This window comes from Heptranchias perlo, chromosome 22 (genome assembly GCF_035084215.1).
Source record: "Heptranchias perlo isolate sHepPer1 chromosome 22, sHepPer1.hap1, whole genome shotgun sequence".
NCBI lineage: Eukaryota > Metazoa > Chordata > Chondrichthyes > Hexanchiformes > Hexanchidae > Heptranchias > Heptranchias perlo.
The window spans coordinates 18,669,976-18,682,658 of record NC_090346.1 but is presented as its reverse complement, the minus strand read 5'-3'; the positions used below and the strand labels follow the sequence as shown (position 1 = coordinate 18,682,658).

Sequence of the window (12,683 nt, the reverse complement as noted above, 5' to 3'; positions counted from 1 at the left end):
TCTTTATTTACTTTATATAAATCCTTCATGATTTTGAACACTTCTTTCAAATCTCTTTTTAACCATCTCTGCTCCAAAGAGAATAAGCCCAGCTTCTCCAGTCTGTCCACGTAACTGAAGTCCCTCATGCCTAGAATTGGACACAATATTCTAGTTGTGGCTGAACTAGTTTTTATAACTTCCTTGCTTTTATACTCTATGCCTCTATTTATAAAGCCCAGGATTTGTATGCTTTTTTAACTGCTTTCTCAACCTGTCATCAGAACATAAGAAATAGGAGTAGGCCGTAGGGCCCCTCGAGCCTGCTCCGCCATTCAGTCAGACCATGCCTGATTTTCAACCTCAACTCCACTTTCCTGCCAGATTCCCATATCCCTTGATTCCCCTAGAGTCCAAAATGGTCTGGTGTCCAAATGGTGTCCTGCCATTTTCAAAGATTTGTGCACATGTACCCACGGGTCTCTGTTCCTGCACCCCTTTTAGAATTGTATCCTTTAGTTTGTATTGCCTCTCCTCATTCTTCCTGCCAAAATGTATCACTTCGTACTTCTCTGCATTAAATTTCATCTGCATGTGTCCACCCATTCCACCAGTCTATTTATGTCCTCTTGAAGTCTATCACTATCCTCCTCACTGTTCACTACACTTCCAAGTATTGTGTCATCTGCAGATTTTGAAATTGTGCCCTGTACACCCAAGTCCAAGTCATTAATATATATCAAAAAAAAAAGCAGTGGTCCTAGTACCGACCCCTAGGGAACACCACTGTATCGCTTCCTCCAGTCCAAAAAACAATTGTTCACCTTGTACTCTGTTTCCTGTCACTTGGCCAATTTTGTATCTATGCTGCCACTGCCCCTTTTATTTCATGGGCTTCAATGTTGCTGGCACTTTATCAAACACCTTTGAAAGTCCAGATATACAACATCAACTGCATTTCCCTCATCAACCCTGTCTGTTACCTCATCAAAAAACTTAATGAAGTTAGTGAAACACGATTTGCCATTGACACATCTGTGCTGACTTTCCTTTATTAATCCCCACACTTGCCCAAGTTACTATTGATTTTGTTCCGGATTATCCTTTCTAAAAGCTTCCCCATCACCGAGGTTAAATTGACTGTCCTGTAGTTGCCGGGTTTATCTGTACACCCTTTTTTGAACAAGGGTGTAACATTTGCAATTCTCCAGTCCTCTAGCACCGCCCCCAATAACCAATAAGCTGTTACCAAGGAAGTACAGCGCACACTATCAAAAAACGCTTGCACACTCTGGTTTTTGTCTTACCATTTTACCAACACATGCACCAAATGGTTGAAGTACTCATGAGGATTGAAGTCACATGCCCAACAATGGTGTTTGTTGCAATTTTGTTTAGTAAATAAAAAAAGTAATTGTTCACATCTGGATTCCCAATTAGCCATATGTGGATAGTGGCTAACATATTGGACAACACTGCTATGCTTGATGCAAAGAAAGAAAGGACTTGCATTTATATAGTGTATTTCATGTCCTCATGACGTCCCAAAGCACTTCACAGCCAATAAATTACTTCTAAACATGTAGTTACTGTTATTATGAAGGCAAGCATGGCAATAAGATTCCATAAACAGCAGTGAGAGAAATGATCAATTAATCTGTTTTGATGGTGATGGTTGGGGAAGGAATATTGGCCAAGAAACTAGAAGAACTCCCCTGCTCTTTTTCAAATGGCGCCATGGGATTTTTAACACCCACCTAAACAGGCAGATGAGGCATCGGTTTAATGTCTCATCTGAAAGATCACACTTATGACAGTGCAGTGCTCCCTCAGCCTAGGTTATGTCCTCAAGTCCTGGGAGTGGTGCTTGAATCCACAACCTAGCTGATACTTAATGCATTTTTCCACATCGTTCACCTGAGGAAGGAGGTAGCCTCCGAAAGCTTGTGAATTTAAAATAAAATTGCTGGACTATAACTTGGTGTTGTAAAATTGTTTACAATTGTCAACCCCAGTCCATCACCGGCATCTCCACATCATACTTAATGCAGAAATTGGAGGCTATTCCATTCTCCAGCACTAACACCCCTTAACTTTCAACATGGAAATTCAGAAAAATAATTGAGAATTTTTTATTAAAATAGGAATATTCACTGACTGCTCTCCATCACACGACCTGACATTTTAGGAGGTTCTCTCAAATGCTGTACGTACTCTAAGCTAGTCCTCCAATTAGTGGCTGGTATCTTTGTATTTTAATGGTAAAATCAGGGACACCAATTGGATATTGGCTATGTATTGCTGCAGTATTTTAAAGTGTGCAATGGGAAGTGCTTGCAGTTGACCAGTGTACAGCAGTACTGCCAAAAGCAAAATACTGCGGAGGCTGGAAATCTGAAATAAAAACAGAAAATGCTGGAGAAGCTCAGCAAGTCAGGCAGCATCTGTGGAGAAAGAAACAGAGTTAACGTTTCAGGTCGAAGACCTTTTGTCAGAACTGGAAGATGTTAAGAGAGTTAAAGTTTTTGAGCAAGTACAGAGCCAGGGAAAGGGGGGGGGGGGAGGGGAGGAGAGGAAAGAACAAAAGGGAGGGGTGATAGGGTAGAGGGAACAAGTGATTAAATGACAAAAGGGATGATGGTGCAAGGCAAGGAAGGTAGTAATGGGACAGATTGAGAAACAATAGAATGATGAGATTGCTGAGCTTCTCCAGCATTTTCTGTTTTTATTTCAGATTTCCAGCCTCCGCAGTATTTTGCTTTTGGCAGTACTGCTGTACACTGCCTTTTGTTCTTTCCTCTCCTCACCTCCCCTCTTTTTCCCCCCCCCCCCAATCCCTTTCCCCAGCTCTCTACTTGCTCAAATACTTTAACATCTTCCAGAGGCGAAACTAGTCCCCATCCATCATCACCCTCCTCCAGCATTTTCTGTTTATAGTACAGCAGTACTGGTTGTTAGCACCAGAGGGCAGAGCCGAGTTGTACAGTGCAGTTAATCCCCATTAAGACGACATCTGCTAACATCCCCGATTCCTTCTGGCTTTTTTTTTTAAAAGTCTAATTTTATCCACATCCCAACATGTGCAAAGGAGGACCACAAGTTTCTTTAGATCAGTTATCGGCCTGTACCAGTGATGGCAAGCTATTCCTTAACACTGCACGTGTAGTGCTGCTTCTGTCAACTAAACTCTGAACTGATTAAACCATGTGCTGTAAGCTCAGGTACTTATGGAACCATGATGGAGCGAAAACCAAGCAATGAGTTGTTTACTACTCAGTGTTTCCCTATTACATTACAACAGTGACTGCACTTCTAAAGTACTTTGATGACCTTAAAGTACTTTGGCCATCCTGAGGTCGTGAAAGGTGCTATAGAAATGCAGGTCCCTCCCTCCCTCCATGCCAAAATATCGGAGTTGCAAGTGCAAAATAACAGGTCAAACCTTTTCTGATATTCAAATTCTGCCCTCGCCCCCAAATTATGTGCATTTTGTTGTACAGAGAAGAAATTTGGCAAGGAGAGATGATGTCTTCTACTGCTGTAGATAACTATCTTAGAATCATAGCTTACAGCACAGAAGGCGGCCATTCAGCCTGTGCAAGAGCAATCCAGCAAGTCCCATCCCCCCACCCTTTATCCGTAGCCCTGGAAATATTTTGCGTTAAAGTACTTATCCAGTTCCTCTTGGAAGGCCACGATTGAATCTGCCTCAACCACCCTCTCTGGCAGTGCGTTCCGGATCCTAACCACTCATAGAATCAAAGAAAGGTTACAGTATGGAAGGAGGCCATTTGGCCCATCGAATCCATGCTAGCTCTATGCAAGAACAATCCAGCTAAAATCGCTGTATAAAAAAAGTTTTTCCTCATTTCACCTTTGGTTCTTTTGCCAATCACCTTAAATCTATGTCCTCTGGTTCTTGACCCTTTCACCAAAGGGAACTGTTTCTTTCTATCTACTCTATCTAGACCCTTCATGATTTTGAATACCTCTATCAAATCTCCTCAACCTTTTCTGTTCCAAGGAGAACAACCCCAGCTTCTCCAGTCTATCCATGTAATTAAAGTCCCTCATCCCTGGAATCATTCTAGTAAATCTCTTCTGCACCGTCTCTAAGGCCTTCACATCTTTCTCAAAGCGCGATGCCCAGAACTGGACACAATACTTCAGCTGCGGCCGAACCAGTGTTTTATAAAGGTTCTTCATGACTTCCTTGCTTTTGTATTCTATGCCTCTATTTATAAAGCCCGGCATCCCGTATGCTTTTTTAACCACTTTCTCAACCTGCCCTGCTACTTCCAGCGATTTGTGCACAGATACCCCCAGATCTCTCTGTTCCTGTACCCCTTTTAGAATTGTGTCCTTCAGTTTATATTGCCTCTTCTCATTCTTCTTACCGAAATGTATCACCTTGCATTTTTCTGCGTTAAATTTCATCTGCCATGTGTCCGCACATTCCACCAACCTGTCTGCCTGTCTATGTCCTTTGGAAGTCTATCTCTATCCTCCTCACTCTTCACTACCCTTCCAAGTTTTGTGTCATCTGCAAATTTAAGTTGTGCCCTGTACACCCATGTCCAAGTCATTGATATATATCAAGAATAGGAGTGGTACCGACCCCTGGGGATCACCACTGTACACCTCCCTTCAGTCTGAAAAACAACTGTTCACCACTGCTCTCTGCTTCCTGTTACTTAGCCAATTCTGTATCCATGTCTTCAGATGTGATCTTCCTGACTCAAAGTAGTGTGGGTGAGGAGTGACAACTTTGGGATGGGGAAGGTTTGAGTGAAAGATTTTTTTCACAATGTCTCATTTGTACAGTTCTGGCTGGCGTAGCATAGCATTCCTGGTTGAGTCTCAATCTGAAGAACACATCGACAAACTCAGGTACAGAATTGAAACCTGTTTAGAGCTATTTAAATACCTGGCACATGGCTCTTGACTCATACTTAAGATTCCACACAAACATTCAGCTAAAATAATAGAGCTTCTGTTCCATGTCTTTTAGTTTGACACTAATCCAGGTTTAAATTTGCTAATTTATAGCATTTCTTGTCGAGACATTTCACAATTAATTTTCCTGGGGTGTGTTGAATGCACGAGCAATATTCATGTGCATGATTGAAAAAGGAGGAAGTATAGGGACGCTGCCCCTGGGGATTAATCTTGCTGTTCCAGCTTTTCTCAGAATGGGTGATAGTTGGGAATAAATTGCAGCAATAAATAGAAATAAATAATATTGGAAAAAGTCAGAAAAATGGGAATATTACTTAACACAAATTGAAGACGATGACCCTTGTTAAAGAAAATCGGTTATGATGACAGCACTGATGGTTATGGAGGCCAGTATGTGGGAGAGGCAAGCTCTCTTCCATGTTTCATGGATCCAAACAGCCCCTCTAGGGAGACAGCCTGCTGCTGTTCACATTTCTGTCATTCATGATTTCCGTGCTGTTGTTCGTGCCAACTGAGTACTGTGTATCACTGCACGCGCTTTGTGCGAACACCCATGAGCTTTTTGTAGCTGGCAGCATTGATATTTCAGTACTTGAGATTGTGCTTGAGCCCACCTGGCTTCCATTTGCTCTGTTCCACCTTGTTGTAGAGGATCCTTTTTGGCATTCTGGAATCTTTCATATAACCATTGGTTCTGACCATTGCAGCTGTGCTTTTATCAGCGTGATCTTACTGCTGATTGAGTATGCTTGGGTACCTCCCACTTGGTAAGTTTACTTTGCTGCTTGAGGTGGAACTCACCAAGCTGCTGAATGTGACTGTACTAACTGATCCAGAACACATATCAGAGTGGGACACTGTTTTGTTGAGTTTGATACAAATTAAGATATAGGAACAAGGGTGGATCTTTGGGGAAACTCCTGTTTGATCTCAACCTTATATACTACGTCCTTCGGTGTCCTCTTGCCAGTGACGCATCCAGTTGCCTCTTGAACCCATTTGCACTGTTCCCTTGTGGCTTTCCACAAGTTTATATTATATGCCATGATTTTATATTGTAGAAGATGCAATGTCAGCTTAAAGCAGCGAGTTTTGTAGCTGCTGTGTGTATCTTCTGGGCTGATCAGTGCAGATCGTGGTGTAGTTCATTTTCTGTGATACCTGGTATGTGGCAACTCAGCCAGGTCAGGTGTTGGGCATTAGATTCAGTGCCCGTGGAGTGAGGCAAAGTCCCTGCTCCTGATCCCTATCCCTGCTGGAAAGTATCTTGGTCTGTGAGGATCTGTTTGCCGGAGTTCCTGTTCCTGGTCATCTAGTAATTCCTGCATGTGTAGAATGGACAGGATCATACTCAGCTGAGATGTCTCCCTTGGTACAATATCTTGCTGATGCTCACAGTCTAGGCTCATGTGATTCTTGGATGAGGTACCTGAGTCCATGGTGTTATAAATCAGCTAAAGTTTGTGGCTTCAGAAGGTGAAGGGAAAAAAAGGCAATGAAGTGGCCAGAAACTAGAGCAAATGAGTGTGTGGGTAGAACTAGTGACATTTTTTCCACTGACCCTTGATCTGTTCTTTCCTTAGTGATTATGCAGCAGACGAAATCACTCACTGCATTCGACCCCAAGACATCAGGGAGCGGAGGGCTGTTATCATACTACGAAAGTAAGAGATTCTCATTTTCTTTATGATGCAGCAGCTTTAATGCTAACCAGTGTGCTCTTCTGTTTGATGCCTACAGATAGAGGTGTTCTTTCCCCTCTAATTTTAATAATTTGTGGTGTACAGGGACAAAAAGATAACTAATTGTGTAACTAAAAGAATGAGTTTAGAAAGTGATGAAGTTGTTGTTGATTCTGACTGGAGGGAGTATGAATAGAGAGAGAAAGTTTTCTATCCATAAATTTTGACCATTGGACTCAGTTTTAATATTGAAACCTGGAGGAGTTCACTCAGCTTTTCGCTCAGGAGACCATCTGCTGTTCTTGCTGCACAGTTACAAGCATTGTCCTCTGCCATGCAGCTGGGTGGGACTGCCCTCGCCTGGTTCCATTCTTACCTATCCAATCATAGCCCGAGAACCACCTGCAATGGCTTCTCTTCCTGCTCCCGCAACGTTGACTCTGGAGTCCCTCAAGGAACTATCCTTGAACCCCTCCTATTTCTCATCTGCATGCGGCCCCTTGGTAACATCATCCGAAAACACGAAGTCAGGTTCCACGTGTACGCTGACAACACTCAGCTCTACCTCACCACCACCTCTCTCGACCCCTCCACTGTCTCTGATTTTTTTCGCACTGCTTGTCTGACATCCAGTACTGGATGAGCAGAAATTTCCTTCAACTAAATATTGGGAAGACTGAAGCCATTTTCTTCGGTCCCCATCACAAACTCCGTTCCCTAGCCACCGACTCCATCCCTCTCCCTGGCCACTGTCTGAGGCTGAATCAGACCGTTCACAGCCTTGGCATCTTACTTGACCCTGAGATGAGCTTCCGACCACATATCCACTCCATCACCAAGGCCGTCTACTTCCACCTCTGTAACATCGTCTCCACCCCGCCTCAGCTCATCTGCTGAAATCCTTGTCCATGCCTTTGTTATCTCTAGACTTGACTATCCCAACGCTCTCCTGGCTGGTCTCCCATCTTCCACCCTCCATACACTTGAGCTCAACCAAAACTCTGCTACCCGTATCCTAACTCGCATCAAGTACCGTTCACCCATCACCCCAGTGCTTGCTGACCTACATTGGGTCCTGGTCCGGCAATACCTCCATTTTAATATTCTCATCCTTGTTTTCAAATCCTTCCCTGGCCTCGCCCCTCCCTATCTCTGTAATCTCCTCCGGAATCTCTGCACTCCTCCAGTTCTTGCCTGTTGTGCACCCCCGATTTTAATTGCTCCATCATTGGCGGCCGTGCCTTCTGCAGCCTTGACCCTAAGCTCTGGAATTCCCTTCCTTAACCTCTCTACCTCTCCTCCTTTAAGATACTCCTTAAACCCTACCACTTTGACTGAGCTTTTGGTCACCTGTCCTAATATCTCCTTGTGTAGCTCGGTGTCAAATTTAGTTTGATAATCGCTCCTGCGAAGTGCCTTCGGACATTTTACTACGTTAAAGGCACTATATAAATGCACGTTGTTGTCTGTTGTAGAACCGCAGTGCCTCACACTGGCAGAGGGCACTTTGTGTGTCCGTTTTTGTGTTACTCTTTGGCTCCTCTTTCCCTCTTGTGCATGCTGTCTCATGTACTCTCTTTCTGCCCACCCTCCTGCTCACCACACTCTTTCCCCAGCTTCACTTCCACCCTCCAGTTAATTGCCTGGGATGTAACAGTGACTGTGTAGCACTAAGGGGCTTTTGGCAGGACCGCACCCAAAACATCTTTCTCTCTGCTGTGCATTTTCTGCTTTTATTTCAGATTTTGTGTATTTGTCATTTTTCTTTTTGTCTCAGCTATTCCCAATTCCTCCACTTGGTTATGTCTTGCAAAGCTACTGTAGGATGGGAACAACCATATATCCAGCATTTCCAATATGCACTTGGCTTGTGCGAAGTTCTACACCAGCGATGTTCATAAGATTTGCCCTATTGTGCAAGATTTATTTTTTGTTGCTTCTATATTTTCCTCCCACAGAACAAGGACAGATGCACCACGTTTGGAGTCAAAATCATTAATCAGCTCAGTGTTACCAGTTCATGTGTCCAACAGACAGTCCAATAGTGACCGATACCAAGTGGTACTGAAACAGAAACGGTCTCATCGGAAAGCAGACCCAGATGCTGCACACAGGTAAGAAGGAATGGGAGTTCCGTAGAGAGCAACTTGCTTGATGGAGCAATCTAGGGACTCATCCTATTTGGAAGCTGCCCTGCCCCGCCCCGCCCCGCAGGAGTTGTATTGGTGTATGTGTGAATCCAATGCATGGTACACTGCTGATGTATAAATCTCACTGCTGGATTGTGTGAAAGAAAGGACTTGCACATGTAATGCCTCCAACATCCTCAGGCTGTCTCAAAGCGGTCCCACAAACAACAATGAGAGAAACAACCATTTAATCTGTTTTGTTGGAATTGGTTGCAGGCAAAACTGTTTTTGAACAGTGGGCGGCCTTTAAAGAGGAGATGGTTCGGGTACAGTCTAGGTAGATTCCCACAAGGGGGAAAGGTTGGGTAACCAAAACCAGAGCTCCCTGGATGATGAAAGAGAGAGTAAGATGAAGCAGAAAAAGGGGGCGCATGACAGATGTCGGGTTGATAATACAAGTGAGAACCAGGCTGAATATAGAAAGTTCAGAGGGGAAGTTAAAAAGGAAATAAGAGGGACAAAGAGAGAGTATGAGAATAGACTGGCGGCTAACATAAAAGGGAATTCAAAAGTCTTCTATAAGCATGTAAACAGTAAACGGGTAGTAAGAGGAGGAGGTGGGGCCGATTAGAGACCAAAAAGAAGACCTATGCATGGAGGCAGAGGGCATGGCTGAGGTACTAAATGAGTACTTTGCATCTGTCTTCACCAGAAAAAGATACTGCCAAAGTCACAGTAAAAGGAGGTAGTTGAGATACTGGATGGGCTAAAAATTGATAGAGGAGGTGCTAGAAAGGCTAGCTGTACTTAAAATACACGTCATCAGGTCAGGATGGGAGGCATTCTAAGTTGCTGAGGGAAGTAAGGCTGGAAATTGCGGAGGTACTGGCCGTAATCTTCCAATTATCCTTAGATATGGGGGTGGTGCCAGAAGACTGGAGAATTGCAAATGTTACACCCTTGTTCAAAAGAGGGTGTAAGGATAAACCCAGCAACTGCAGGCCAATCAGTTTAACCTCAGTGGTGGGGAAACTTTTAGAAACGATAACCCGGGACAATATTAACAGTCACTTGGACAAGTGTGGATTGATTAAGAAAAGGCAGCACGGATTTGTTAAAGGCAAATCGTGTTTAACCAACTTGATTCCGTTTTTGATGAGGTAACGGAGAGGGTTGCTGAGGGCAATGCAGTTGATGTGTATACGGACTTCCACAAGGCGTTTGATAAAGTACCACATAATAGGCTTATCAGCAAAGTTGAAGCCCATGGAACAAAAAGGGCAGTGACAGCATGGATACGAAATTGGCTTAAGTGACAGAAAACAGAGTAGTGGTGAACGGTTGTTTTTCGGACTGGAGGGAGGTGTACAGTGGTGTTTCTAAGGGGTCGGTACTAGGACCACTGCTTTTCTTGATATATATTAATGACTTGGACTTGGGTATACAGGGCACAATTTGAAAACTTGCAGATGACACAAAACTTGGAAGTGTAGTGAACAGTGAGGAGGATAGTGATAGACTCCAAAAGGACATAGACAGACCGGTGGAATAGGCAGACACGTGGCAGATGAAATTTAACGCAGAGAATTGCCAAGTGATACATTTTGGTAGGAAGAATGAGGAGAGGCAATATAAACTAAAGGGTACAATTCTAAAAGGGGTATGGGAACAGAGAAATCTGGGGGTATATGTACACAAATCGTTGAAGGTGGCAGGGCAGGTTGAGAAAGTGGTTAAAAAGGCATATGGGATCCTGGGCTTTATAAATAGAGGCATAGAGTACAAAAGCAAGGAGGTTAAGATGAACCTTTATAAAACACTGGTTCGGCCACAATTGGAGTATTGTGTCCAATTCTGGGCACCGTACTTTAGGAAGGATGTGAAGGCCTTAGAGAGGGTACAGAAAAGATTTACTAGAATGGTTCCAGGGGTGAGGGACTTCAATTACGTGGATAGACTGGAGAAGCTGGGGTTGTTCTCCTTAGAGCAGATTTGGTAGAGGTATTCAAAATCATGAGGGGGTCTAGACAGAGTAGATAGAGAGAAACTGTTCCCATTGGCAGAAGGGTCAAGAACCAGAAGACACAGATTTAAGGTGATTGGCAAAAGAACCAGAGGCAACATGAGCAAAAACTTTTTTACGCAGCAAGTGGTTAGGATGTGGAATGCACTGCCAGAGCAGGTGGTGGAGGCAGATTCAGTTGTGGTTTTCAAAAGGGAATTAAATAAGTACTTGAAGGAAAAAGATTTGCACGGCTACTGGGAAAAGATGGAGGAGTGGGACTAGCTGGATTGCTCTTGGAGAGCTAGTATGGGCTCGATGGGCCATATGGCAGCCTCCTGTGCTGTAACCATTCTATGATTTTTAATAAATGTTGACCAAGACCCTGGGAGAGCTCCCTGCTCTCTGAAAAATGCCCCACGATCTTTTACGTCCCCCAATTCAGGACATAACGAAAGGTGGGGTCTCGGTTTAACTTCCCATTTCAAAGGTTGCACTTCTGACAATGGAATACTTCCTGAGTGCTGCACTGAGGTGTCAGCCTAGAATCCACTGTGAAGGGTAGCCAACCTCAACTGAGTTAGGGAGGGGAACATTTGGCCAGCTCCTTTTGATTGTCCAGTGTTCGTTGCAGCAAAGCATGTTATATGGACGTTGGCTGAGTTGAGGATCGGGATCGGTTCTGAGACCCCACAGTATAACAACCTGTCGTCACTCGGTGTGCAGGAAGAGTGGCCAATGGAGCAAGATTCCTTAGAATTGAACAGGATTCCACCCCAAGTCAGTGGCCTGAAGAGACTAGTCAACTTGTGATATAACTAGTAACACAGCTAAATGTCTTAATATTTGAGCACACTCTGCATTGGTGCGTACGAGGTTAACTCTGCCATCATTGTTTCCTTTCAAAGGCCTAGAATTTTAGAAATGGACAAAGAGGAGAATCGGCGCTCTGTGATTTTACCAAAACACCGCAGGAGGAGTGACTGTGCTACAGAAAATTACTGGAGAAGGACGCACGATTGTGTGGACGATGATGATGACGAGGGTGAGGAAGGTGGTGGGGTAGATAGTCCAGTCCGAAAAGTTAAAATGCGACGACACTGATACCTTTTGATTGGGGAGGGGAGAGAAAATGGGGACTTTAACTTGAAGGCTGATGGACAAGAAGTGCACTACTCAGTTCTGAATGGGACAGCTCAACAGTAACGTTCAAATTCAAAGAGGAAAAAGTTTTTAAAAAAACACTCTTTAAAAAAAAAATGGATTTTATTGAACTCTGATGGTGGATTGCGGCAGATGATTGCCGTTCTGTTGCAGGCTGGGGGCCTCAGTGTTTCAATGTACCTTTGTTACTGGGTATTGTTGTATAACCTATTTTCCTCTCTTTGTTTTATGTATTTAAAACCCCAAAACAACGCGCACTGCTCTGTGCGTGTGAAAGCAAAGTGTTTAAAAATGTATATTAATTAAAATTTAAAAAACAGAAGCTACATTTTTTTGTTGAAATGAGAAGCAGCCAGAGTATCATGGTATTGCGCGGCCTTCGAACTTCAGCGCTTCCATTGTTAGTGTCGCAGGTTAAGGAAAGTTCCTAAATCTACGTTAAATATATTGTTGCAGAGGAACTCTTACTGAGAGGAATTTTTGTTTCCGTATGGGGGAAGGAAAAAAAAACACCAACGTGTTGGCTTGTAACAAAGTTGTACAGTTCTGAAAAAAAACAAAAAAAGTTTAAAATGTACGCAAATGATTAAAAAAGTTATGTAAATGAAAATAGGTATTTTATGTAAAAAACAAAACAAACAAAAAACTTTTAATTTGGGTAACTGTCAAAAGGAGAGTTTGACTGTCAGTGAGGTCTTTGACCTTGATGCTTACTTTATTTCTTGTACAAATGCTAAATTTGATTAAATGCAAAGAGCATCACTTTAA

General features: G+C 43.3%; 1 protein-coding gene across 1 annotated transcript in view; it reads left to right on the top strand.

The window, feature by feature from the left end:
* Window positions 1–12,683, top strand: part of alkbh5 (alkB homolog 5, RNA demethylase) — a 31,988-nt gene extending 19,305 nt beyond the window's left edge. Inside the window, exons 2-4 of the mRNA XM_068003092.1 lie at window positions 6,522–6,602; window positions 8,579–8,734; window positions 11,660–12,683. Of these exons, the coding sequence (XP_067859193.1) occupies window positions 6,522–6,602; window positions 8,579–8,734; window positions 11,660–11,855 (433 nt within the window). The 3' untranslated portion in view covers window positions 11,856–12,683. The remainder of the gene's footprint in view (window positions 1–6,521; window positions 6,603–8,578; window positions 8,735–11,659) is intronic.